We start from the raw sequence: 27353 nt of genomic DNA, 5'->3' as shown, positions 1-27353 counted from the left end.
TTTCTTTTTGCTCTGACAACTCTCAAATCCAGGTTCCAGAGGGATTTCAGTTTCAGTAGGCTTAAACTTGCGAMGTTTAAGACCTTCCCAGTGACTGCTTCACCTGAGACTGCTTTGGAACTGATGCTGGCATTGCWGTCTGAGGGATGTTCAGCAAGGGATGCTCTCCAAAGACCTCTTTAGTTGAAAGAACTATCCAAGAATTGTTCAGAAGTGGAGATCAGGAGAGCAGATAAAGAAAAAAACAGAGGACCATGCCCTTGAGTGTTCAGATATACAGAGAAGTAAGGCAAAACTCTGTGTATAGAAACACATTTTTCTTTCTTGCCTRTGGCGAAAGTGGAGAAGGCCATGTACCTGACACTCCAAGTCAGGCAACCATCTCATAGAAAATGATGGACACAAGCAAGAAATTATATGAGGGGAATATTGAATWAGGATGGGGTGCTGGTGTGTGTACACTGCAAAAGAGAGTAGAAACACCACCAAAATGACCCTCGCAGAGGCTGTACAAAAACTGGGAGACGGACAGGGAAAAGGAAGAAGACACAGGCAAGAAGCCGAGAAATAYACAGGCAGTGGCAGGGAAATGAGACAGCAGGAGTGAAAAGTAAGCACCCTGGGGAGTGCGAACTGTAGGACACCGCGGGAATCTAAGTGCCGACGTGAGAAAAGTGGAAAAAAACAGGAGTGGCCGCGCCAATGCACGCAACCCACACCCCCTCAGCAGCGCCCCACATGCCCCAAGGAGCAGCCCACACCCCCTCAGAGACACGTTCYTGCCTCCCACGGAACACCCGCACCCCAAACGCCCTCAGGGGGACCCGCCCGCCTGCGCGCCCCCGACCACGGCCCCTCCCCAGCGCCGCGCCCGCGGAGCCGCGCACACAGACAGGCACACACGGACACACACACACGGACACACAGACACACACACACGGACACACGGACACACACGGACACACACGGACACACAGACAGACACACACGGACACACACGGACACACACACACGGACACACGGACACACACAGACACACACAGACACACACGGGCACACAGACAGACACACACGGACAGACAGACACACAGACACACATGGGCACACACGGACACACACACAGACACACACGGACAGACAGACACACAGACACACACAGACACACACGGACACACACAGACACACACGGACAGACACACACGGACAGACAGACACACAGACACACACGGGCACACAGACACACACGGGCACACAGACACACACGGACACACACGGACACACACACAGACACACACGGACACACACACAGACACACACGGACAGACAGACACACAGACACACACAGACACACACGGACACACACAGACACACAGACACACACACGGACAGACAGACACACAGACACACACGGGCACACAGACACACACGGACACACACACACACACAGACACACACGGACACACACACACGGACACACAGACACACACGGACACACAGACAGACACACACGGACAGACAGACACACCTGTGTGCACGTGCGGCCACACGTGTACGCACAGACGGGCACTGACAGGCGGCCGGAGAGCCGTGCCATGCCATGTTCACGAATCSCAGAATAAGCCGAGTTGGAACGCACCCTCAAGGATCGCCGAGTCCCATTCCTGCCCCTGCATAAAACTCTTCCCAACAATCTCGCTCGGTGCCTGAGAAMGGTGTCCAAACGCTCCTGGAGCTCTGTCAGCCTTCGGGCCGTGACCATTCCCTCAGGAGCCTGTTCACTGCCCCACCACCTTTACCTGACTCTCCCCTGACACAGCTCCTTTACCTGAATCTCCCCTGACATATTCCCTCGGCTCCTGTCCCTCCCTGGTCACCACAGAGCAGAGATCGGAGCTTCCCCTCCGCTTCTCCTCACGAAGAAGTTGCAGATGTGATGAGTTGCAGATTGTTGCTTCTTTTCTCGTGCCTTTTCTCGTGCCTTTTCTCGTGCCGTGCCGTGCCGTGCCGTGCCGTGCCGTGCCGTGCCGTGCCGTGCCAACACGAGACGCACACCCAGCACCGCCCGCTGGCTGCCGGCGCGGCCCCTTTAAATGCTAATGAGGCGGCGCGCGTGCCGCGCCGGCCCCCGCTGACTCTGTTAAAACTTCGGCGGGGCCATTTTGGGGGCAGTAAGATCGAGCGCGGTCGAGCACCCAACATCCCTGCCCGGCACCATGAGTGAGGCGCCGGAGACCAGCGCCGCCAGCCCCGCGCCCGCCGCACCGCCCGCGGCTCCCGCGCCGCCCGCGCCTGCCGCCCCGGACGCCGGTCCCAAAAGCCCCGTCAGCGCCGCCGCACCCGGTGCGGCTGTTGCAGCTGTTGCAGCTGTTGCAGCTGTTGCTGAGGCGGCCCCCGGTGCCGCCGCCGCCGCCGCCACAACCGCGGCGACCGAGTCGGAGAAGAAAGTGTTGGGTGAGTACCGGCCCCGCTCCAAACTTGGAGGCGCACCTGCGGCGGGGCAGGGGGGCCGCCCGCAGCCCGGCCCCGCGCTTGCCTACTCCCCCCCTCCGCCCCGCGGTGAGTCAAGCCGGGCCTCCTCCTCCCCCGCGGGCCGGGGGAGCCGCGCGGCGCCGGCCGTGACGCGCTCGGGAGCTGGGCGAGAGCCCGGGTGCGCCTCATCGGCCCGGATCGTGCGGGACAGGGAGTGCGGCACAGCCGGGATCGGCCTCTTCCCGGCACCTGCTGGCGGCATCTCCCCGGGAAGGGCTGCTACTAAAGCTTCTGTACCTCTCTTTAATATTAAGGTCCTGGCACAACTTTTTTTGTCCGTAGAGAATAATGCTTCAATAACGCCTCTGGGATTATTGGGATTTGTTTGTTTTGTTTTTTTTGGGGGGGCGGGGTTTAGTTTCCCCTTTGCTATCAGTAAAAAGGCAAATAAAATGCCATGTTACCGTTTCTGTGCTCAAGCCCGGTGCACAGCAATTGTGGCTCTTTTTCATTGTGATTAAATAGGATCAACCTGTTGAAAAGGGCAAGACTTAAGTCTACAGGCTGCTGCAGATAGACATAAACTGTTTATAACTCTAACTTCCAAGAGTTTGGTAAAGGCAGAGTTGAAGCTGACTAATAGTGTAGAGTCCTAAACTTCCCTGAGGATAAACAAGACCTTCTCTTCTGAAGGGGGAGACTGAGATCTTTCTGCAACAGAGAGAGGAGCCAGGTAAAGAATCTCTCTAGAGTGGAGTTAGGAAGAATTCTAGCAAAACAGAGACTGGAGGCACAGCTTGTGTGATTTTTTTTTTTTTTTCTCCTATTACCTTATTTGTCAGTAATTAGTACACAGGAATCAGCACRTCCATATCTGATGGTATATCTGGCTGCCTCTTGCCTTAATGCGGCTTGTTTCATTCTTTGTAATATTTTTACCTTGTTCACCTATTCCTCTTTCTTGGAGAGAAAGGGTGGGAAGAAGTGAAGGCAGAAGTACCTTTCCCAAACTAGCAGGAAAGTGAAAACCACCATAGTGTTGGCTTTGCACAATTGTCTTCTTGCTAGGCAAACTTTTTATTAGGAATTACGAGGAAAATGATCATTGTCAATGCTAATTGAAAATGGATTTGTGTTAAAGTCTACCTCAAATGTCCCTGTTAGTGGTAACCTGTGTAATTATGTTCACTTAAGCCTCCTTTTACCAAGATCCAATTAGAAGCAAAGCCTTGCGCTTGCTCAGGGCATCCAAATGTCTGACTTCGAGGAATATGGGTAAAAGTTACTCAACTTTCTCTTTTCTCCTGGTCACAGGAAGCTTGGCTCTCCTTGTTTAAAGGCTATTTTGTCATGGGTAGGAGTGGCTGATGATTGTTTCCTCTGATAGCACAAGAGTACGGCATCTTGTAGAAATATGTGGGCTTCCACTTGTTGGTGGGATGTACGTCAGCACATCAACTGCCTTCTGTGACTCATCAATTTAACTGGTTACTATGTTTTCTTCTGGGCTTGTCTTCCTTGCCTGAATTCCCTGTGCCATGGCCTTGTAGATGCTTAGTGTTGTGCTGGTGTCTGAGGTTCTTTTGGCCCATAGTATTACTTAGGGGAGACTGTAAAGGTCTACAGGGAATAGTATTTCTCCAGTACATTGTCTTAGGGAGAATATATTGGCATCTACCCCTGGAACAATATTGTTTTTAAAGAGTGTGCATACTCAAGTGCTTAGCAGCAGCCAGCTGACCACAGAGTGAGTTTTGACTGCCTCTCCTTCCACCAGCCTCTTGATCCCTATGAGGGTTTTTGTCATGCTTCCTAGGCTTCTTCCTAATCTGGTTCAAGTAGGCCAACAGATTCCAAAGCTGTTTTGCAGGGGAGGGAAAGGGTGGTGTTGAGGAAAACAGTGGTACTGGTACTGGCATGGTTTCTTAAAGCAGGCTGAAACCTGCAGATCTTGTTGGCACCTGTTTTTATGTTCTCTCGACCCCTCCTGTTGAGTTGTGTTAGTGCAGGGAGGTCTTTTAGACAATGCCATTGTGGTACCAGCAAGTGTCTGTATGTGGTAGTATCCCTATGAAACTAAAACTCAAAGCACAGCTATAAATACTGATGCTGAAGACTGTTTACTGAATCAGTGTTGGGCATTGAAACCATGTKTTTTCTGTCCTTGTAAACAAGAATTCTTGGGAATGTGTGTTGTTCTTGGCAGAGTCCTTTTTTCTAGGTAATGTTTCGGTCTCAACATGGGTTTGCTGCTTCTAGGTAAGAATGTTTTCTTCTAAAAAAGTGTACTAATGGAGACCAAGACCTTCACTTCTAAAAGTGCCATGAGAAATGGCCTGTTATTGAAAGTAAKAACAGCAGCAGTGCTACAATGGACCACTGTTGTCAGATGTTCTTCCTTGAGGGGTATATGAAAATGGCATSACTGCATGAGACCAAAGGTCTGTCTGGCTCTGTCATCTCCTTGTGAATATTTAGGAAAGAATACAGGTATAGAACAGATGAAGGTAACAATTTACAGTGTGTTCTTGCCTCCAGCAGAGTGGCTTGGRCTTTGAAACTGGAGATTCTCTAGTCTGTTTTCCTTTTAATTGCCTCTTGGTTTACCTGCTAGCCCCAAAACGTGTGTGTTACTTTTTAGCAAGTAGTCATGTGTAGGTGACTAAACCCTTTTCGAGTAAGTACTGCACAGGTTGCACAGGTGTGATCAAGTTGTGTTAACAAGTAATAGATGTTAAATTGTAGAGGCTAAAATTCTCTCCTTTTACTAGAGGTTTAAAAAGTACAAGTTTGTGGTGTCCACCCAGTTGCTGTGAGGTAAGGAGGGGTTGAACTGCCTCCATTACCGAGTTCCTCCTACAAATCCTGTAAGTTGAGGGAACAGGTTTTGCCAGATCCTATAAGACACTGCAATGTGGCTTCTAAGTAGATTTGTTTCAGTGTTGAGACAAGAGCTTGCCTTGATCCTGGAAGTCATGGAATATGAAGTTGGTCATGTTGTAGCTAAACAATCACAGATCAACTTAGAAGTAGGAATTTTTTTTTTTAAAGGCTTGTGGGGTCTTCCTTGGTTAGTGTGATGCTGACAATGCAAGAAAGAGCTTTTGTGGAATAAGGGTTGCTGCCTTTCCACTTTGAGAGGAAGTGTAGTACTTGATACTGCTTCTTCAGGCATTCTGGTTTACAAGGAAGAAAAAAGGGTAGCTGTAAAAGAGGAATTTTAAATTTCCTTCAGTTGTTTTCATGTCCAGCTACTAAGCTAAAGAGAACTGATGAATGGCAGTTGGATTTTCAGCTTTGCTGCTCATTTCTGGGGTAAGAAATTTAAAAAAGGGATGGATGGTCAATTCTGAAAATAGAGCTAGGCTTTGTGCTGTGTGGTAAACTCATGGCTGAAGAACAGTGTGTTAAAGCACTGCATCTTGCTACTGTGTCAGAATAAACTGAACTGGGAGATTAAGGCACTCTTTGAATAGTACAGGATCAGAAKAAGTCTGGTTCCAGCTTCCTTGGCAGTTATAGAAGTACTTTTGTAGCCTTATTGTAGTTTATGTTTTAGATTAACTTCTTTAACTTTCTTTCCAGCCACCAAAGTTCTTGGCACAGTCAAGTGGTTCAATGTCAGAAATGGATATGGCTTTATCAACAGGTATGTTTAAATTCTGATCGTTATATTTGTATATGTACTAAGACTCGTGGTGCAGATGGTAGGCCATGTATTAATAATTGCAACAGAGGCCTGAGGACCTGACTACAAGTTCAAACAGCTGATAGTCAGCTTAGGCCAGGCACTCCACAAGCTTTCTTAAACACCTCAGCCTCCCAATCAAAGGTTGTATGTGTGAGGAAAAAACAGAAACTGTCAAACTCATTACAAATTTGATCTGTTACCTGTTTCTTGTGTTTACTTCTACTACTATCTTAGTGAGTTGCATATTCTTTAGTGACTGCCTGGCTTTTTTTAAAGGCCTAAGAAACGTAGGAGGATGAGGGGAAATACTTTCAGGTAAATTTTAAGTGTTAATTGATTGGCCGGAATACYTCCTGTGGATACTCATTGAGATTCTCTGATAGTATCTCATTGAATATATGCCAGGTCTGGGTTTCACCAAAATTCTCTTTGTATCTTTTGGATTTTTGTCTCTTCTCCTCTGGGCAATRTGAATGGCATTGAGAATCCAAACAGCTGTAGGTGAGAATGATCACACTTCAACCTTAGTTGCAGAAGACCCATGCTTCCAAGTTACTGGAGGAAACTGTCTTTTAAGGCTGAAATATCTTTGGAATTGAGTGGCTTAAATATCTTGTGTGCYTTTTGAGGACTGAAACTCCTGCATGCTGAGCGCTTGTCTTCCAAAAAACATACCTGGCAAGTTATTTCACTCCTCAAGTCCTTGAGCTGTTACACACCAGGTAGATTTGGGAAGATGGACAGTGCAGAGAGGGGCAGAAGACCCCGTGTTCGTGGGTCTAAAGGCAGTTGTGGTGTGGTATTTGTCTCTGGTGGTTGTTATCCAGCGTTATGTAAACTTAAAAGAAAAGTTTTAATAGKAAGTACTCTTGAAATCTGTAAGAGCAGTTGATGTAAGAGCCTTTAGCTGGTTATGGTGTAATAACTTGTTAGCTTTCTTTCTGGCATGAAGTCTACTGTTGCTTCAATCCAGGACAACAAGTTTTAGATTATGAATTACCTTTGCAGACTCTTTGACCCACCTGTTCTCTTTGCAGAGAAGAAATTGAGTGAACAGATGGAAGGGCTTAGGCTCTTTCTTATTGTATGGGAGCACAGATTCAAGGTCTCAGTCTTATCTTTGTGTTTTCAGTGGAAGCCTGAACTGTCTGGGCTAATCCAGAAAACTTCACATTCATGTCTGGGTTCTCCTGTGGACTTTCCTAACACCTCTTGTGCCTGGTTGCTTTGAGTTTCACTGAAAGGAGATCTCTGTTAACAGCTGTGGCTAGTCCTGTTGATAGTCTTGTTTGACCTCTGAGGTAACAGCTCAAGTTGCAGTCCCGCTGGAAGTGTTTTTGGGGAGTTGGAACAGTGAAGAACAAGCAGTCCAGTCATCAACTCTGCCCTGCATAAAAAAAAYCACGCTGAATGTTTGCCAGAAGGTTACAGAGAATCTCCCCCATCCTCTCACRCTTTTGAAGGCTGGGGAGTCCTTTCTGTTCTCAAGCAAATGACCACAGAAGTTCAGAGCAGGGTTTTGGYAGCATAGGCTTAGACAGAATGTATGGAATTCAGGGCATGTGCTACAGCCTGAAAGAAGGAGGGTTTCACTTGAAAAGCTAGGAATTTCTAGTTAAGTCTCTTTAGTCTAAACTCTTATGACTTTTCACTTTCTTTTCACAGAAATGATACCAAAGAAGATGTGTTTGTTCATCAGGTAAGACAGCAGTAGTTGTGGTTAGAGATGTGTACTATGATAGTTCTCTACTGCGGCTTCCTGCAACAGCTACCCAACCTTGTCCTGGCTTCTTGGAATATTTACTGCAGATAACCTAATATTTCTCCATGCRAATTTCAACATACGCATCCACTGAAGTTATGTTTTCCTTCTCTCTGAAGGGCTAGGTATTTTAACCCTTCTCAATCCCGTTTTGTCTGCTCCAATTTGAACACTAAAGGTTTTTTTTTTGGTGTGATTTTAGTTTTGTTTGGTTGTCTCTCCTTGTGAGATGACTCCTTTGTGAATACCTTGCTATGTGTTATCTGTCCTTCCCCCATTTCCTCATGCTCCTTGTGTCTTTTGTTTCTTCTTACCCTCTTCAGTTGCAGGTCTGTTCTGTCTGCCCTCCCTGGTATTGGAGAGAAAGTGATCTAGTCTGGCTCTTGACCAGCTTGGGTTGCCATCAGCTGTTTCTGCACGAGGCAGCTGCTCTTAGGAAGAAGAGGAGGAAGGCTGTGTGCCCAAGCATAAAGAGATTGCCCAGAGGCTTGTTATTGGTTAACTTTCCTTGAGCTGTCAGGAGGAGGCTGTTCTAAGTTTATTCTGTGACTCTCAGGTTGCAGGCAAATAATGGCAAGACAGAGGATGTTGTCTCCATGCTGATGTCAACTGATTAGTTGGCTTAGATTTGGTTTTGCAACATTCGCCAGAAAATGCAGTCTTGCTCCTGGAGTTTATCCCTCTCTAAAATTTCTGCAGGAAATCATGTGATCCTTGAAAGCCTGAACTCTCTCTGTGGCCTAAGTGACAGTATTTTATCAAATGTAAGTTGGAAACTTGTACCCAGAACTGGYCACAAAGAATTAGGATACACACATACATCCATAGTTGATGAGTCAACACAGAGTTATTTAGTTCCTGTGTCTAGATGACTAATAGGCAGTGGTAACTGTGGCAACATTGGTAACTGTTTCTCTGGGTTATAGGGTATACACCCATTATCTGAAACTGGCTGAAGCTGGAAGGGAACCAGTCTAGTGCCTGTAATGAGTGATGTTGGGAAGTATGCACAGTACATATTCCTGGTTCAGTTGGTCAACTTGAGAGCATGAGCTGTTAATACACATACTGGCTTTTAACAGTCCTTTTCCTTSCTTAGCAACCTGTGCTGTGTGTGTGCTGACACATCTGTGGTCTGATGGGATTGTGTCCAGAGGAGGGTGGAGAGAGTTCTAGTAAGAGAAACATGTTCTGGATAGGCAGCTCTGTAAAACTGCCCCGAAGACAAATGAGGTCTCCTTGATACCTGTGAGACAATATCCTGGAAATTGTGCTGATGACAGATAACAGGATCAGTGTTGTTCTGTTTGGGAAGGCTGCCAGCTGAGACCYAAACAGAAAGCTAGTGTTATCTGTGCTGTTTGGTCTCCTTCACCTGTAGAGAAGATTGTTCCCCTAAATGTAAATTGATAGGTGTATGTGGAGGTGGGCACTTCCCATCTCCTGTGGCCGAAGTCCTTTTGGGGTTAGCACAGAACAAAACTGGCCTTGTTTCAGAAATACCACATCATGTGCAGCCGTGCATGGGATTAACCCTCTTGGCAGGCTGAGCGTGACAGAGTAGATGCTTCTAGTGCTGCTCTGGCTTGGCTGCAGTTGGATGTTCCTCCATCCATGCTGTGCATGGATGCACTCACTCTGAGAGCCTAGGATGTTCTGGCCAGAGCTCCTGATGGGGCCGTCCGAGGAGGGAGGCAAATCCATGCTGTGAGCAAACATCTAGCTTCAAGCTCCCTCTGCACCCACAGTGCCTGCTCTGCCCCTCCTTCCTGCCTGGGAGGGGCTGGATTACAGGCCTAATCCCTTCAGAATAAGGCTGACCTAGTTGAATAGATACAGCTTCCTCCCTGCCTCCCCTGCATGCATCCACACGGGGCAGAAACGGGCCAATCTCATGATTGGAATGGGGGTTAGAGCTTGGTGTCTGCCTATTGGATGCTATTTATAACTAGTACAGATTAAAATTCTTTTCTTTTTAGGGCATGCATGGCTTGCTTTGAGTTAACCCTTTGTCTTGCAGGGGCCCCAATCAGTATTTTTGGGAAGGGCAGTTCTTCACCTTGCATCCTTGTCTGGTTGGTTGGTGCAAGGTACYGTCTAGGGCACTGTGTCAGTCAGCTGCAGGTGCTGTGAGCAAAACGGATACATCTGCCTCATGGGCTGGAGTGTACCTTGCAATTTAACACCAGGAAATGTGTCACCAGCMAGAGAAGTTCAATTKAATTAGGCAGAGTTTTAATCAAGAAGCAGYGAGAAGGAGTTACTGTCTCTTTCTCTTCACTTCACTGGATTRTGTTGATTGTGCACAGCCTGGAGTACCTGCACCAGTAATGAGTGTAACAGATTTTGGTTATTACTGTGGCAATGCTGGATGTGCTCGTGATGTGCTGGTATAAGCATATGGAAAGAACTCTTTCAAACAAAAACCTGAAATAGTTCTGAAGGCTCTTGTAGCTGCCTGTTCATCAATGTCCCCTTGGGAAAGGAAAGGCTTTGTTGTTGAGTGCTGTCTGTTAATATGAAACATCTGTCTTCTGAATCAGAGGAGCTGGAGCCTGCAGGATGCTGGTAAACATTAACAGGGAGTATAGTGCTCTCTCCCTTCTGGATACACAGAGTAAAAGTCTTTTCATCAAGCTTACAGCTTAGGCTTGTTAGAGGCTTATTTCAGCAATGTTTATCTGCAGCTGAAGTACTAAAGCTGTATAGTTTCKGCTTGGATTTCTAGGATTTACTTAAAATTGTCCTGATTGCTTTTATAAAACAAGCTCCAGCTTAGTTCAGCCTCTGTCTCCTGTTGGGAGACCAGATCTGGAKTCTTAAGTTTCTGCCCATAAAGCTGGGAATATAACATGTGGAATACTGTTGCTTTTATCTTCCATTATGCTTTTTGAAGGATRTTGAGGAGCTTCATCAATCCTAAGTACACTCTCTGCTGAAAAGAAATTTGTTAGTCCTTTTATTCCTCTGCATTTACAAGGAAGGGGAAGGAGTTTGAAATACAGCTTATTGACATCTCTGTCATATGCAAAGCACAAGTCTTATGAATTTTAGTCAGTTATTTCAGTACAAGTAGTATTAAACCATTAACTAAATCATTAACTTCGCTGCAGATTAAGGGTTTTAATACTAGTATATAACCTTTGTGGAAAAGCAAACACTTCTACTGACTTTTAGAAATGGGACAGTTACGCTAAAAGGTCAGCAGAAAGCAAACGAAGTTATCTGAACTAATTGTGGAGTCTCTGTTTGCTAAAKTAATTCCCAAAGGAATTAACTTGAGCAGCTCCTTTTGTTTCTGTATTTTAGAAAGCCCAAACCTCTTAGGTGGTTTTTGCTTTGCTAGAAATAGTGCGTGCACTCTTGCATCTTTCCTTAAGCTGTTGAGGGACACTGGAGGCTATAGGGGRAGATGTGGCTAGAAGGACATGCTGGTCTGTTGCCTGAAACACAAAGGAGATTGTATTAATCAGCAAGGAGAATATATTTTCTAAACTAGTCAAGATTGGCTTTAAACTGAGTAAGTTTTTCCTTCAGTTGGAAAAGCTTTTGGGCTGTTGTTGACTGAATGAGTACTGTTGCTATGCAAAGGTAACCGCTCCACTGATGGTCATTCTGCCTGTTTTTCCTGACCTGCAGACAGATAGGACAACTGGCTCTTCTGTTTCTGCCCTGCATCCCATTTATTAAGCCAGGTTTATGCCCTGTGTTTTTTCTCTCCTAGTTCTGCACCTCCCTCCTTCCTGCTAACTGAAGRTTCCCAAATCAGAAAACTTAAAGTGAATTGGGTTTAATAATCTAAGATAAGTTAATCTTTCAGTTAGAAAATAGATAGTGGATTAGCTYGTACAATGCATGTCATGGTCTTTTCTCCCTGGCATCTTCCAGTTTGTGAAGCCTTGCCTAATGAGAKTGTAGGCTTGTTTTGCTAACAGCCTTTTGTGGAATCCTAGAAATAGTCCACAGAGTACAAGGTATCTTAGTTGACAGACTGAAAATTGCTTCAGGAGGTTTGAGTGTTCCTGTGAGTCTGAGGAAGTGTACAACTGACTTCCATTCAAACCCATGTTATTTTTATATAACTGTAATAATTACATTATTATTTATAGCTATTACTGTATAACTAAATTTAATAGCTATTCTATCCAGGAGATGGCTAAGATTGCATTTGTCTGCTCTGGTATTATTCCTGTGTTCTTTACAGACTCACCTAATGTTTGGGGTCTCGTTTACAATGCTAAGGTAAAATGCCAATTTATATTACACCASAGTTACAGTAATTCTTTTCTAGTTACAATGATTTCCCACGATACTATGTAGTTAATGCTTCTTCYACAAAAATGCTCTGGGTCATGAGTTCTCTTTAGATGATCTATGGGTCTCCTAATGACTGAAGCCAGGGGCCACTTTTCCTCCTAGAGCTGCCTTGGTACAGCTTGGAGGAGATCAATCACTTAATATGATCTCTGTTTGTGCAGAGATTTGTAATAATTTCCATATTTAGTGCACTGGCCAGAGCAGATCCTATAAATTCATAAATAGCGAGAAAAGAGTAAACTTTGAACTGAGTATTTGTGGGCCTGTGAAATAAAAGACATCTATGTATTTGAAATATCTTGGTGTGGTGATGCTCTGGTGGGCAGAGTTGCAATTGTAGCATAAAAATGCCGCCCTTCCCTCATCCATGGAGCTGTAAATGTGTAAGATAAGTAACATAAAATAATGTTTATGTATCTTTTTTCTTTCAAGACAGCGATAAAGAAAAACAATCCACGGAAGTACCTGCGCAGCGTTGGTGATGGAGAGACTGTAGAATTTGATGTGGTTGAGGGAGAGAAGGTGAGAGATTATGGAGCCTCAGAGTGTGGTCCAACAGAGTTAACATCACACATAACCTTACTTGTATCTCTGGTGTCTGTCTGATCTGKTAATCCCTGGGTAGGTGGCATTCATACTGCTTTTCTGAGTGAGATCTGCTTCATTAATGTATACTTCTAGATATGTATCAAAACTCTGCAAGTAAATTGCATCCTAGTGCTTCTAGAATCTCTAATTGTTACATGATAGCACATTTGAAGCCTACAGCCTGCCTAGTCATGATTAACTGGGGCATATATTGCCCTGAAGAATTTGTCATGGAGTCTGGTAGACTGTATATCTGTAAGAACTTTCAAGTTCTTTACTCCTCTTTCTTGAACATTTTTTGAGAGTTATGAGGGGTTTTTTTTGTTTTTTTTTTACCTCTATATTCAGTTACTTCTTGCTTCTTCCTCTGAACTCAGCCTATTGGATAGGATTTTAGTAYCTTAACTCATGATGGTGTCTCTTGGTTAAGGGTTCGGGAATATCAAATCTGGTTTTTGCACTATGTGGGAGAAAGGAATCACTGTAGCTTGAGACTTGTGCAAAAAAGCCTCGTTCCTGCTTCACCTCCCTGTAGCTGGTTGTCCTTTTCACACCACTCTGGCTCCCTTTCTTTTGTCCTTTTAAGGGTGCAGAAGCAGCTAATGTCACTGGTCCAGATGGAGTCCCTGTGGAAGGCAGCCGCTATGCTGCAGACCGGCGCCGCTACAGACGGGGCTATTTTGGCCGACGCAGAGGACCTCCTCGAAGTGTGAGTTCAATTTCCCTTAATTGCTACTGCCACACACAATACTGGCAGGACTGTTTCTCACCTGACTGTCTGAGGCACTTCTGACCATGCAGCATAGGTCTAATAAACTTTCAAGTTATGGAGTACAAAGCATTCTTGACAAAACCAGAACAGACTGGTATTGCGAAGTGGATAAGTARTATAAAGCTGTCATAAACTGAGAAGTGTTAATTTTTCATTTGAGTTCTGAATCTCTCAATTACACCTCAACTGCTGTCAGATGCTACCTGTTATTATTGTCTATCCTAGTTCCTTTGGGTATTTCGTTATCCTACTTTTATACRTGAGAGAATATCACAGATGATTGTGGGTTTTTTAATTGAATATGATGGTGGTGGTTGAAATAGCTCTGTAGAATGGGAAGGATACCTGTCAAATTTAATGTAGACTGCTAGAGGCTACAGCTTTTGCTTTCTACTGGATCAGATACAGAAGATGCACTTCTGTTTCTAGATGTCAAATTCCTTCTTTTAAAGGGAAGGAGAGTACAYGGGGTCATGTAACATTTTATAAAACAGACATTGCTGATGGCTGGCATTTAAAACCCAAACAACAAACAAAAAAATGAAACTAGAAAAAGCACCCAAACGGGCATACAGCTTTATTAATTAACAACTGACGSGGAAGGATAACCACTTGCATCTCTGAAAGGTTGAAAAGACTGGGTGTGTAGAAAGAGTGTTTTATGTGAGGTAATACAGCTTTTCTATCTTAAATCCCTTGATGTTTTTGTGGAAGTTCTCTGTGGAGTGGGGCTTTGTGTAGAATGTGAAGTGATCTGTGGCAACTTTCTGTGTGATCTGTTTGTTAGCTTTCCAAATTCAGAATTGTCCTGATCAATAGGTGACTCTCCATAACACTCCTTACAGTGCATTGTCATGTACTGAAATGCATTCAATGTGTATCAGAGAGAACTGTTGAGATCTCTACCTTTCTTTGGCAGACAGGGAGGAGACATCATCAGGTAGCTTCTTAGTCCGTGAAGAACAGGGGCAGCACTGTTGACTCTTGGTTTGTCCTCATTTTTAATTTGCCTAAATCAAAGTCTTCTGAGAATCTGCTGCTTCTTTTTACCCATTAACCTGGGGTTTCTGGACTGATGTAGTGGGTTTGCATTCGGGTCATTTGGGTTTATGGTTAATATACTGCCCGTCAAATACAACACTTCTGTTTTCTTTTGATATCAGGGTGGTGAGGGAGAAATCAAGGATGGGGTCACAGAAGGAGGACAACTTCAGCAAGTGCACAGGAMTCCTACCTACCGTCCCCGCTATCGCAGGTTTGTACATTTCCTTTGCTCCAGATGSTGTTTTGTTCTAACAGGCTGCTAAGTGTGGGCACACCTATACAAATGGTAGGGACAGTGAGAARCATTTTAATGAAATTTGAGCATTTTAATGGAAGATGAGCCAGAGGTATAAGGAAACAACTGTAGAATTTGTTTCATGTGCTTGTATGTTCAGAGATTTATTGGCCAAGGAAGGGCAAAGAATTCTTTACATCCCACTACCTCTCACAGCTGAGCAGTGTATTTGAATGAATGACGTGAGTTGCAGGGTCCATGTCATCCCAGCTGAACACTCATACTTTCCTGGACAAGCAATAATCCAAATCCTTTATCTGGGATGGTGCTGGCGGATGAAAACTGTGTGTGAGCTGGTAATGTGGACTTGCAGCCCAGAAAGCCATCCACATCCTGGGCTGCAGCAGGAGCAGCATGGCCATCAGGCTAAGGAAGGTGCCTGCCTAATACTTGAACGGGTTTTATAAGAAAGATGGGGATAAACTTTTTAGCAGGGCCTGTTGTGTTAACATGAAGGTTAATGATTTTATGCTAGAAGAGGGTAGACTTGGAGTAAAGGAAGGAAGACTTTTTTTTTTTTTTTTGGTGTGGTAAAATACTGAAACAGGTTGCCCAGAGAAGTGGTAGATTCCCTTTCTGAGGTTAGGTTGGATGAGGCTCTGTGCAACCTTATGTAGTTGAAGAGGGTTGGACAAATGAYCTTTAAAGGTCCTTAAGGAGCTGATTAATTTGCTGTTCACTCAGTTGCCTCTCTTCCTCTTGTCCTTGTCTATCAAGTAGTTTATGAAGTCAAATGGCAACACTGAATTTAGAGATGAACTATGAAAATTATGTAATCCCCAGTTTTCATGTGTATGTTGGTTCAAATACAAAAGGCAAGMGGCAAATAACAGTGTAAGAGCAGCAACAAGATGCATTTGATAGGGATGACAAGATTTTTCTTAATTGTAATGGCTGCTTGTTCCATGCATAATAGATCCATCCTTTTGGAATCTGGATCTAGAACCACAAACCTTCCACTTCTACTGTGAGCTGTTCTGTTACAAATATTCTTGTTCCGTTTTGCTCTTTTATCTAGGATTGTGGGAAATGGGATACCACTGATGCTTGCTGTTAATTGGGATCTGAGCTAAATAAATTTAATTCCTGAAAGTCTTTGTTAGCTTTCAACAGTCAGAGATACTGTACTTGCTATGGGGCTAAGGYTTCTGCATGTCATGTGGTTGAATCACAGTCTGAGTAATTTGTCCATGACTAATGGAAACTTGTGATTTTCTGATGCATTTTTTCCTATAAGAGGAATGATATATCATATCAGTGCTTCTGTTTGAGTTCATAGGTATAGCTTTTGTTTACAGGCACTAAATCCAGTGACACTGGTGCTTTTGTTAGGTCCCTTTGGAAAAGCTTACTGGCTTTTGGACTAGRTAGCCGTGGATTAGCTAACAGGAATCTAGTTGTGTTTGGACAGTTTATAAACCTACTTCATTTATACTATAAAAAATAGTATAATAGAGGTAAAACAGTATAATAGAGGTAAAATAGTATAATAGGGGTAAAATGCTCTCGTATACATCAAGAACAGGGACTTGGTAGCTTAGTGTTAATGAGCACCTGTGACAGGTGCTGTGCTTTCCAAGATGGTTAAGAGGGGAAACATGAGAGAAAGAACAAAAATCTGGAATGGTTTGCAGGTAGACATGAGGAGGATTGCAAGGAGTGCACCTTTAATTAAGAATAGGACTTGGGCTGGTATGTAGCCATGCTACATTAGCAAAATCAGCCTGCGTGGCCACTACTGGCTTGTTTCTTCTCCTAGCCAGCAATTCAAAAGGGTGAACTGCATCTTCATTGCAGGATAGACAGGAGAATATAATGATGTAGCTTCAGTAATAGAGACACCCACCTTGCTYGTCTTTCCTTTTCAACCATATGCCAGCCAAAGCCCAGAGGGGTGGTTTGCTAGCACTCAAAACTGTGTTGAGGATCATGCTTGGACATGGAAWGTTTTGCTGGGCTAAAATGACTGTAGTTTAACCTTTTTTGGGCTTCCTTCATACTAAACACCTTCTTCTGCCCCTCTGCAGAGGGCCCCCTCGCCCACGCCCTGTCCCGGCAACTGGAGAGGCTGAAAACAAGGAGAACCATCACGAGGCCAATGCCATGAGCCAGCAGCCRCTGCGCCGCGGCTACCGGCGCCCCTACAACTATCGGCGCCGACCGCGCCCAGCCAGCGCTCCAGCACAGGATGGCAAAGAGGTAGGGCCACCAAGCTGCTCAGAGGGAGCCTACAGGAAAGATGGAGAGAGACTCTTGACAAGGGTGACAGGACAAGTGGGCATGGCTTCACACTGACAGAGTATTGATTTGGATTGGATATGGGGAAGAGATTTTTCCCTGTGAGGATGGTGAGGCCCTGGGMCAGGTTGCCTGGAGAAGCTGTGGCTGCCCCATCCCTGCAAGTGYCCAAGGCCAGGTTGGACAGGGCTCTGAGCTACCTGGGATAGTGGAAGATGTCCCTGCCCATGGCAGGTAGTTGGAACGACATGATCTTCAAGGTCCCTTCCAACACAAATCATTTTATGATTCCGTGTGGCAGAGACAGAGGTACTAATGGGATGAATGCTCAAGACCTGCCCTGTGTGAGCATTTAAGTGTATTGTTTGATTTTGTGCTGGTTGATTGAGTCTGATGAGCAGATCTGACATGCTGATTTCCTTGCCTGCTTCTTTTGCCCTGCTTGGAGAATAAGCACCTTATCAAAAGGAACCAGCAGTGGGATAGGGATTGTTTCTGGATAGTTCTTAATTGGGGTCAGACTGTAACAACTATTTTTGAAGTGGAAACAGTTGTTTTCCCACTTCCTCAAACCCGACCTCTGTATGAAGCATGAGATGGGTTTGAAAGCTCTAGACACTCTAATTTTCTCAACTGTTTGAACCACAATTTCAAGAAATTGTTTGCAAACACCAATTCTACATTAATGAAGAAAGATTTTCTCATTCAGTGTCTACTTCAGGTGTTCCCTTGACAGAATCTGCTGTGTAATACTCAGTTGCAGGAAATACACTAAAAGTTAATGCTTTCTGGCAATTCATTTTTCTTAATTGTTTTAAACCCTGGGTTATGATGCCTGTACCATCAAATAGAGAGAGGGTGTGGAGGTCAGCCTTTGCCTATAGTAAGATTTTGTTGTATCTCAGACAAAGGTAACTGAAACACCTGCTGAAAATCCTGCTCCTGTGACAGAGCAGACTGGTGCWGAGTAATGTCCGGCTCCGCAGGCACCTTTACCATCACTCAGGTAAGGAATACAGATAGTGCCTGTTTTCCAATGGAAGCAGCATCTGTATGCTTCTAGGATTTTGGCTACATCCATCCCCTTATGTATGGCTTGATACTTGTGATAAGTTCTGAGAGTGCTGTATAAACAAACCAAGATGCTGCTTTTCTCTTCTTTTTCTACTCTGCCTTTGTGTCCATATTTGCCACAAAGTAAGTTTTGCTTAATAATTTTCTTTTTCAGGAAGCTCTCTGGTCTATGTAGTAATAACATCTGCTGATGAGTTGTTTCATTTTAGGAAGATCCTGATCRCAGACAGGATAAGCCAGTTGTGCTTACCCTAACTCTTCCTTTCATTTGATGTCTCACCCATTTACTGAGAAAATGAAACTTAAACTGCTTTTTTCTAATTTGGCTCTTCAACAGGTGTCCTAAAATGCAACTCAAAAGTAACACCAAAGAAATACACAAGCAATAAATTGTCAACAGTGATAATGAAAGCAAAGATTTGAAATACCAAAATGTAAAAGAAAACAAAATGTACCAGCAGCTGAGATCCAGGGAACGCCTACAAGATAGATGCATGAAGAAAGAGAGCGAGATTGAGAAAGAACAACCTCCCTAGTTTCAACAGCAACTGTGAGGCTATTTGTTTTTTGGGTTTTTTTTCCCTAGAATTTCACTGTTTTGCTAGTATTGGGCTTTTTTTTTTTTTTTCAATTTTTCTTTTGGTATCAAACTGAAAAGGGGAAAAAAACCAACCAAAGAACTAAAATTGAAATAAAATGCTTTTTTTATTGGATGCTGGTGCTAAACCTCCCAAGTGTGAGTTGGTTGTTTTTTTTTTTTTTTTTCTGTGCCAGTCCTGTTCACTGCAGGACGTGGGGAGGACAAACTTCCGCTTTCCTTGTTAAGATCTATTTGAAACTGTGCAGCATGGGTGACGTTCCTCACAAATAAAAGTAATTTCAACTACCAAAAAAATCTGAGTTAGTATGCTTTTTCATGTTTGCTTTTAAAAGAATTCATTATTTCAATTTTGTTGCTTCAGCATTTATATGTGAAAGAGACCTGCCTCTTCCTTCAGTGTGTCTTGCTGGATGATAGGTGAGCATGGTTAGGTGGATACACTTCAGTACAAAACAACTTCTGCAAAGAAACTACACAACACAAGCTATAATTTCTGTCCCCTCTGCTCTTCTGGCTCAAATGATGTTTAATGGTTGGCTTTTCCTGTTACTGTCTTGTGGCAGAAGTTTGGGGGATGTGAATTCCTGGAGTGGTTTTTTTTCCTTATCTGTTTGTTAGACTTTTGTGTTCTGTAAACAGTAGAATCCAAGTTTTGAGACTCCTCTGCTCAAAAAGGACACTGGCTTAGTAACTACCACTTTATCCAAGCTTCTGTTCTGAGTAATAGCAGTGTGCTTGACTGGCCTCTCCACTCTTTCTTATTTCAAACCAGTAAAATCTCTGTAACTGTGCCATCTCCTGTTAATGAGCAAAGTACTGAGCTCTCTTACTAGCATCAGTGGTTTTCTGATGTTCCTCCCTAAAAACTGGCTGTCTTGCAGGTATTATCAGTCTACTTCCAGCTGCTGAATATTGGTGCATATCTCGTGTCCTTCATTCTCTAGTCCAGCATTTCTCACGTTCCTGTCTTGCAGTTGTTGTTACCCAAACCTTAGATAAATGTATTTGTTTCTCAAACAAATATTCCCGTCACTCTTTAGGAAGTAAGCAGAGTGCAAGGCATAATTGCACTTGAAAGCCCTTTGCTTCCAGCCTCTGCACCCTGTTGCCTTTGCCTGGGGGAGAAGGAGGGTAGGAAAAGGCCCCAGATCTGGTGTGCTGTAGACTGGGAAAGATGTTGAGATAAACACAGTGTTACTCTAATGTCCTTCCCTGGAAGACTAGGAAATATGTCTGTTCTGACACAAAATAAAATATTATAAGATGAGAAAATATAAGTAATGTACTTTAAAAAAATTCTTAAGCAGGATAAATCTTATTAGGCTTTTTTTTTAGAACTAAATGTTCAGGCACATTGAGAAGAGGTTGGCAATTTCATCATAACAAACAGATGCAAGATATTCATAGATAGCAAAATGTTACTGCATAARCTAGCCTTTTATTTTATTTTTTTTTTAATGAAAGGAGAAATTGAGGGAGAGATGGAAGGAGTGTCCTAGCATTGGATTCTGTTCGTTATTTCTGTCCTGACTCTGTAATAAGAATGTTTTCATAAAAGAGAAGCTAATGACTTGACATAACCTTCTTCATCCCTGAATTCTTTGGTTATGAAAATACAAGCTTAACTCTAGGAAAGTTTAAAGCGCTTACTAAAATTACATTTTAGATGTATGCCCAGCCTTGGGCTGGGCATAAATTGTTCCTTTACTGTGCCACTTGTGCTCTTGTAGGCTGAATTTGGAAGAAAAGAAATAGAAAGCTAGTGCTCAGAAATGAGGATCATTTCTCTTGGCAACTGGTGCTTATGTACTGTAAAAAGGTTATCAGTTATTTGCCTCAAGCAGAATTTCAGATTGAAGCTTAGTTTGTGTTTTGTTGGTTTGGTTTCTTGAAAAGACACTTTGCTCCATGGATTTTTAATTTGTAGAGGAGATAACATGCTGCAAAAACTTCGCTGTGGCTTTTAAGGAAATAAAGAAAGGAATAAGAAAGTTTTGTAGGCCTTTGTGCACTGTTTCATTTGAACATAATTGCAGTACAAGGCATTCACAATCTGGAGAGATCCGTATCATGTAAGCTTTTGTATTGGACAGTGTTGCTGCCATGAGAGGACTACACAGGTGCAACAAATGCCTTGGAAGTGAAACAGTTTCTGTTGGACAAAAGGAAATAAAGCTTTCRCTGCATAGCTTGCTATAAGGGCTGTGAAATCACCTCTACACATCTGACTCTCAGTTATTTGTTGTAGCTTTTTAGAAAGTCTGTTTGCAGATACTGAGTTCAAAGCCATGGCTTTAAGGCATTATGCTTTCTGCTGGTTTGGCTTTTTAAGAGAACCAGTGAGCCTTCAGGACCACTGTGATTCTGTGGGGAGAAAGTGCATGCTCTGAAATGTTCATAGAGTTGTAGGGAAAAGCAGCTGCATGAACCAAGTGTCAGTGTATCCTCCCTCAAGTGTAAAGGGAATGAGAAGATTTTGGAGGCCATGTCAAACAAGTGGTAGCTTGAACTATCTATTWTGTGTTGTTTGCAATAGTGAAGCAATGCTGCTATGATTTGATTTTGAGTGCTAGAGTGGGATAAAGATTCATGAAGCAGAAAATTAATCTTGATGACTTAATACGACCAGCTGATGAGATGAATAATTACTTTTAATATCTTAAGGTTTTTTTAATGTGATAGAGAAAACTCAGAGCTTCGTTATATTTCCTGACTGATGTCAAAATACATTACTATTCAATGTTTGGCTGTAGGTTTTGACTTGTAAATGATGTTAGTAGGAGCACAAAGGACCTTAGAGTGAATCAATTACACACTACCACTTTCATGCCAGTAGTGCCCATGTGATACAGTTCTTGTTCAGAAAAAARGAACATTATTTTAATAGTATGTGTAAATAGAGGTGTTACAGGCTCAGTTTCAGGAAAAATTGCTGCAAGAATCTGAACTGAAATTTTGAAACAATTTATGCTTAAAGGTAACACAGCTAGGATGGATTTGGAGCCTTTCTGAGAACGTGAATTGGGGCTATAATAAAGAACTGAAGAGCAGTAATAGTAAATAAAGTAAATATTCCAAACAGAACTCTAGGTCATGTTCTGACAAGATCAAGATGGCTGAGTGGGTATGTGAAATGTTCATATTTCAGCCCCCTTTTAGTTGTTTTACACTAGAGAGAAGGGCAGAGTTTCAGTCATCAGAATTTCCATCAGATTTATACAGGATGCTCTGGATAAGTCTAATCTGGGAAACTGTTAATGGAAACTCTGTTTTAAGTATTGAGAATACGTATGGCTCCATTTGTTGGCTCTTGGATAGGTTACTCTTGGGCTACTTCATTTGCCAACAGGTGCAGTGCATAACAGAGCAGTAAATTTTGCTGTGGCATGGGTAGTAAAGGCATTGCAGTGYTACACACCACAGTGCTGCTGACATGTCATCACAGAAAATGGGTGCTGGGGAGTTAAAAGATGTCAGCAATCCCATTTACATGAGCACTAGATGGGGCTGTTAATCCACATATTTTTTCTGAAAATTTATAGACACACCCCTGTGACAGGAAATAAGGGTGTTGCAATGTGGGCTGTCTGGGCTCTGTTGAAGGCTGTAGGGGGGATGAAATGTGGTAGATGGTGAGTAGCAACCCAATAAATGAAGAAATCCAACCTAAAATTAAAAAAAAAAAAAATCCAAGAGTGGTAGAAGTATAAATACTTGCTGTATAGTTTTTCAAGGAATAAGCACTGCTGCCTCTCCCTAAGTTTCCTCTGGTAACCATCACCCAGCTGGAAAGAAAATCTTGGGGGAGAAAGAAGTTCACACATCTTGCCAACTTCTCTCCCTACCGTTTGTCACCATTAGGTGTTTGTGGTTGCATGTGTGAGCATTTTCAGGAGTAAGAAAAAGAGCAGCAGAGATGAAAAATGTTCAGAGGTATCCTCAATACCCCTCCTGTGATGCCATCTGTTGATGGTGGTATAATGCCTTCTCCCTCAGGGGCTCTACAGAAGAAAAAAAAAAAATTCCAAAATTCAGAAAAGAAAAGTTGTAAAGCGCTGACATTTGAGGGCTGAGAAAACATTACCAGTCTCKGTTCATAGAATCATGTCGTGATAATGGCCCTTTGCTCTGGAGAAATACAGTATGTTGACAGTGTTGTGGAAGGTGTCCCAGCCCATGGCAGGGGGCTGGAACATGATGTCCTTAAGGTSTCTTCCAACCCAAACTAGTCTCTGATTCTGTGATTGTAGCCTTCCAATCACAGGAGAGAGATTTCAACTTTACATAAAAGAAACAACTTCACTGGGTGATACAATTAAAAAGTGTATTTTTTAGAAGCATGATTTTTGAGCAGTATTCTCTATTTTTAAACACTGGCCATCTGGTTTAAATGTCTGAATGAAAACTGATCTTTCTGGAAAACCTACAGTCAATCTATACTTAGCATTTTATGGCCAAAAAATGCCAGAAAATCACAAATTCCATTACATTCCTACACAATCTGTTAAAATACTGCCTCRTCAAAGAATTTCATTTTAATACAGAATTAAAATGTGAAGACAATGTAGTCAAAGGTATCCAAGTAACAACAAGCCATTAAAAACCCTCMAGAGATTATTCCCAGTGAAAGTTTTCTCATGCTGCTCTGCCAGTTTGCCGTACCTTGGTTGGAATGAAGACCTACCCACTGGAAAGTCAAGTGCAAGTTTTGTTCTTTACCATTTGTATCTGTATAAATACTTGATAGCATTAAAAAAAGTTTAATTGCTTACATATTTCTTACATATTTTTCACTTMTGTGGATAAACATTCTGTCTGAATTTAGACCAATTTCAAAGAAATACATAGTCAAAAAATCAGCACATTTTTGAGAGATCATTTAGATATGATTTAAATCTCTTCAGAGGAGATTGAGATGCTCTCACTTGCTATATGKTGCTTATTTTTTAGTTAAAAGAGCATGATTTTAATGAAGGGGAAGATCCTTAAAATTGCTGCACCAACTTCTATCTCAGATGAAACATTCATTTATCTATAACCACAAGCCACGAGGTGGTGCTCTTAATCCACRTAATGACTAAAAAAGTAATTTTTTTGTCCTGTTCTAATATTGCACAGTAAGAACATATAGAGAGAAGCATGTTTTATAACATGGTTAGTTAGGTTTCTGCAGCAATGCCACCACACACACTGCAGTCTATAATGGTAAAAAAATTTTACTTAAATAAGTAGTGCCACCTTGAGGGGGTTTGAGAAGAACAATCTTTCTGGGGAAACCAGTTCAAAGAAATGGTTAAAATTCTAATGGAACAAAATGAAACAACTACAGATGACCTATCTGAATAAWAAAACTCTAACTGAACACTTAGCTAACAATCCCACATAAAACCAGCTCAATCTACCTGCAAATCTAGAATTTCACCTGTTTTTCATTTGGAAAAATAAGCAATTCTTCAGTTTTCTTTGCAAGGCATGAACTGGTGCAATGCCACTGTGATGGTCCATTACAGTGCCCCTACCCTCCAGTTTGTTCAAGTCTCAAAGAATTCCAGTTTCATTGACAATGGAGGAAGTTTGATCTCCCAGGAAGAAAGAATTYGTGTAAATTGTGAGTGCAAACACTACAGGGATTACTGATGGGCATACAAATACATTGCTACCTTTTACCTTCAACAATACAAAGCTATATGTGTAATCTCATTAAAATACCTCAAATACTACAAATACTTCAAATACTACAAATACTTCGAATACTACAAATAAGTAGCTCTTAGCAAGATGATAGCAAATCTATTTCCCACAGTGGCTATGAAACCTCCACAGCTGGAAGAAAAAAACAGGCGGGAGTAATTTTCCAAGGGAAGTCGTTCTGCCAGCGTGACTGAGTTCTGAATTCAATTTATTCCTTCTTTTGCCCTTCACCTCTAGATTCCATTAGTGTCTCTTGCCATTTCTTCTCCACCTGCTCTTTGCACCTTAGGAAGGCATCTTCCAAGTGCATCATGGCATTGGCCAGGTCGGGGTTGGTCCGGATGGCTACCAAGTTGTAGGTCATCCAGGTTGCTTGCACTGCAAACATAAGTATTGCTAAACCAGGAATTCTTGGCAGAGAAAAGCAACGGCTGATTCAATAAGCCAATAAAATTAATTATGATSAGAACTCAGAGAAGACTGGAAGATAAAATGGAAACTGCCTACAGTAATTCTCAATAAATAGACTGTTCAGTACTACTTCTTTAGAAATGTCTTAAAATACTTCATAATGAAAGTACACTGATGTAAATTAAGAAAGGAAGATCACCTAAAACTTACAACAAAACAGGTAATCAAACAGAAAGGTTCAAGAGACTGTTTTAAAATATATGTATAGTATGTAAGGAATCCTCTCTCCAGACTACTTACAGCTCAAGTGAGGAGGAGTAAGATCATGCAACATAGAAATGAAAAATTTTAAGAACAACTTAAATAATGAAATTGATTTTGAAATAATGAGTATCTGATGAAACTGAGCAAATAGTTTTAGCCCTTATGTGCCTAATGTCCCTTTTATTTYACCAAGAATTCTCTGTAGTGCACGGACCTGAGAGGTGGCATGTATCCTGCCATTTTTCAGAATGAAGTCTCACTTTATGTACCATATTTTAACAATTGYACATTAAACACCTTAGTAGTATTCCTGTTTTTAACCAAAACAGTGAACTAAGCATTCATCACATATTGATTTTTAATTCTGAGCCATCTGAACAGTCTAAGTTATTTGCATGCTTTTTCCACAATTAAGAACATGAGGGCATTAGTTGATGATTGTTTTAATTTACATTTCTATCACAGAAGTTTGTAGAATAAACAATAAATCTTCAGTGACTTCACTCTAGTACAAAAATCAGTATAATTCTTAATGAAGATCTGTACCTGTATTTTTTTCCATTTGGTCCAGAAGTTCTTCCAAGTCCCTTGAGTGGTCCATCATCCTTTCCATGTTATCATAGTTTCTTTCCTGAGATTCTGATTCAGCCATCTAAAAGGAAACCAGGAATTTCCTACTTTATTTTAATCTAAAGAAAGTTGATTTTCACAGCTGAGACAAAGTAGTATTGCAATAAAAAATAAACTTAAAATAAGCAGATTAATTTTAGATTGAAATGTAAATTCAGCAAAAATATGACATTAAGGTTACTGGTATGCTGCATATTATTTTCAATGCACTTTGAAATCAATTTAAAAATGTTTATGCCAAATAAAGATTTTTTGTGTCACTAATAACCCATATCACTGTGTCAAACTCTTCATGAGCAAACTTCATTACCCTGTTGACGATTTTCTTCAAGCTTCTCTCCCAAATATTCTGATGCAGGGTAACCCCTAATTTTCAAAGTTAGTTATAAAATCCCCATTTGTAACCGGGGTTTATTTCACAACTGCAGGCTCCAGCCAGGTTAGTACAACATTCATTTCTGTCACCACTTAGGAAGCCAAGCGATTATGATTTCCTGACCCCTTCTTAGTTGTAGGGAGTGAAATTCTAGGATGTAAAAAAGCTTGGGGTAAAAACAGTTTTAGAACCTCAGTGTTAATGAAAATGTGACACAAAGCATGGTCTTCAATTTCCTTTTCTGAAAACCACTAATGGATGGGACGGAACCATGTGAAAGAGACAAGAGTTTCACTGTAGTGACTTTATACAKCACACTGCATAATCTTTATCCCATGATTTCTCAGACTCGGAGCATATCTGTTTTACGGGTTTTATTGTCGACACGGGCGGAAGGAACGCCATGGGGGCTTGTAATGGCTTTTCAGCATTTTAAAACAGAGGCAAACCTCAAACGCTGGATGTTCCAGGTCTCTCCATGCAATGAGGTAAAACTGACGCTAACAGGGCAGCCCCTGGAGCCCTGGGAGAGCCCAAGCCTGCCACCCTTCGGCCGCCGCCAGGGCCGCGCCGCCGCCCCCGGGCCCGCCCTCACGGACGGGGCGGGCGGTAACGGGACACCAAAACCTCACCCGGCGCCCGTGCYACACCCTCCCGCCCTCGAGCTCGCGAGCTCGGTTGGTTCTGTGTTTCACGAAAACGCGCGCTGGGGAGAGTTCGGCGGCCCGGGGAGACAGGTGGTTGGCACTGCGCGGAGCCGGGCCCGGGCTGTGGCTGTGTCCCGGCTCCGTGTCCCGGCTCCGTGTCCCGGCTCCGTGTCCCGCCTGCCTCTAGCTTCCAGCGCCGCCGCGGCCGGCTCCGTGCGGCATCACGGACCGAGCCGTGTGTGTGGTTTGGGTGGTTTCTAGGTGTGGTGTAGCTGTCCTGGAGTAAAGGGGATGGTTATGTTAATAAGGTTGCCAGTCTACTGCCATTCAGGGCGCTTAATCATAAGGAAAAAGCAGAGAAGGACAGAGGACGTTAAACAGGACGGTGCCCGCTCCTGGGGCAGGCCGGGTGTGCTGGGCAGCGCCGCGACCCTTGGGCCCTTGGGCAGCGCGGTGCCGAAGCCGCCCGCAGGCCGGACCAGA

General features: G+C 42.9%; 2 protein-coding genes across 3 annotated transcripts; one reads left to right on the top strand and one right to left on the bottom strand.

Moving 5' to 3' along the window:
* The first annotated feature begins 2134 nt into the window (after positions 1 to 2134).
* Positions 2135 to 19145, top strand: YBX3 (Y-box binding protein 3). Of its 2 annotated transcripts, XM_057370549.1 has the most exons (9): positions 2137 to 2451; positions 6055 to 6118; positions 7826 to 7859; positions 12672 to 12761; positions 13414 to 13536; positions 14763 to 14854; positions 16966 to 17137; positions 18082 to 18182; positions 18588 to 19145. In XM_057370549.1, the coding sequence occupies exons 1-8, from the start codon at positions 2214 to 2216 to the stop codon at positions 18145 to 18147; spliced, it is 879 nt and encodes a 292-aa protein (XP_057226532.1). In that variant the 5' UTR covers positions 2137 to 2213; the 3' UTR covers positions 18148 to 18182; positions 18588 to 19145. The 2 variants fall into 2 exon arrangements, with proteins under 2 accessions (XP_057226533.1, XP_057226532.1); XM_057370550.1 differs by lacking the exon at positions 18082 to 18182 and having other exon boundaries at positions 2135 to 2451.
* Positions 19146 to 22724: 3579 nt separating this feature from the next.
* On the bottom strand, positions 22725 to 27347 carry SYCE3 (synaptonemal complex central element protein 3). The gene is made up of 3 exons (XM_057370551.1): positions 26673 to 27347; positions 25764 to 25869; positions 22725 to 24920 (listed from the first exon to the last, which is right to left on the bottom strand). The coding sequence occupies exons 2-3, from the start codon at positions 25867 to 25869 to the stop codon at positions 24751 to 24753; spliced, it is 276 nt and encodes a 91-aa protein (XP_057226534.1). The 5' UTR covers positions 26673 to 27347; the 3' UTR covers positions 22725 to 24750.
* Between the last annotated feature and the right edge of the window lie 6 nt (positions 27348 to 27353).

The sequence above is a fragment of the Malurus melanocephalus genome, unplaced genomic scaffold, assembly GCF_030028575.1.
Source record: "Malurus melanocephalus ecotype Western Australia unplaced genomic scaffold, MMel_1.1 scaffold_128, whole genome shotgun sequence".
Lineage (NCBI taxonomy): Eukaryota > Metazoa > Chordata > Aves > Passeriformes > Maluridae > Malurus > Malurus melanocephalus.
The sequence above is the reverse complement of the archived record's forward strand: the minus strand, read 5'-3'. Positions and strand labels throughout refer to the sequence as shown.

Coding starts and splice junctions, on each gene's coding strand:
- SYCE3 (XM_057370551.1), bottom strand. CDS start 25,869: ATGGCTGAATCAGAATCTCAGGAAAGAAACTATGATAACATGGAAAGG. Junction 24,921..25,763: donor CCAAATGGAAAAAAATACAG/GTACAGATCTTC, acceptor TTATGTTTGCAG/TGCAAGCAACCTGGATGACC.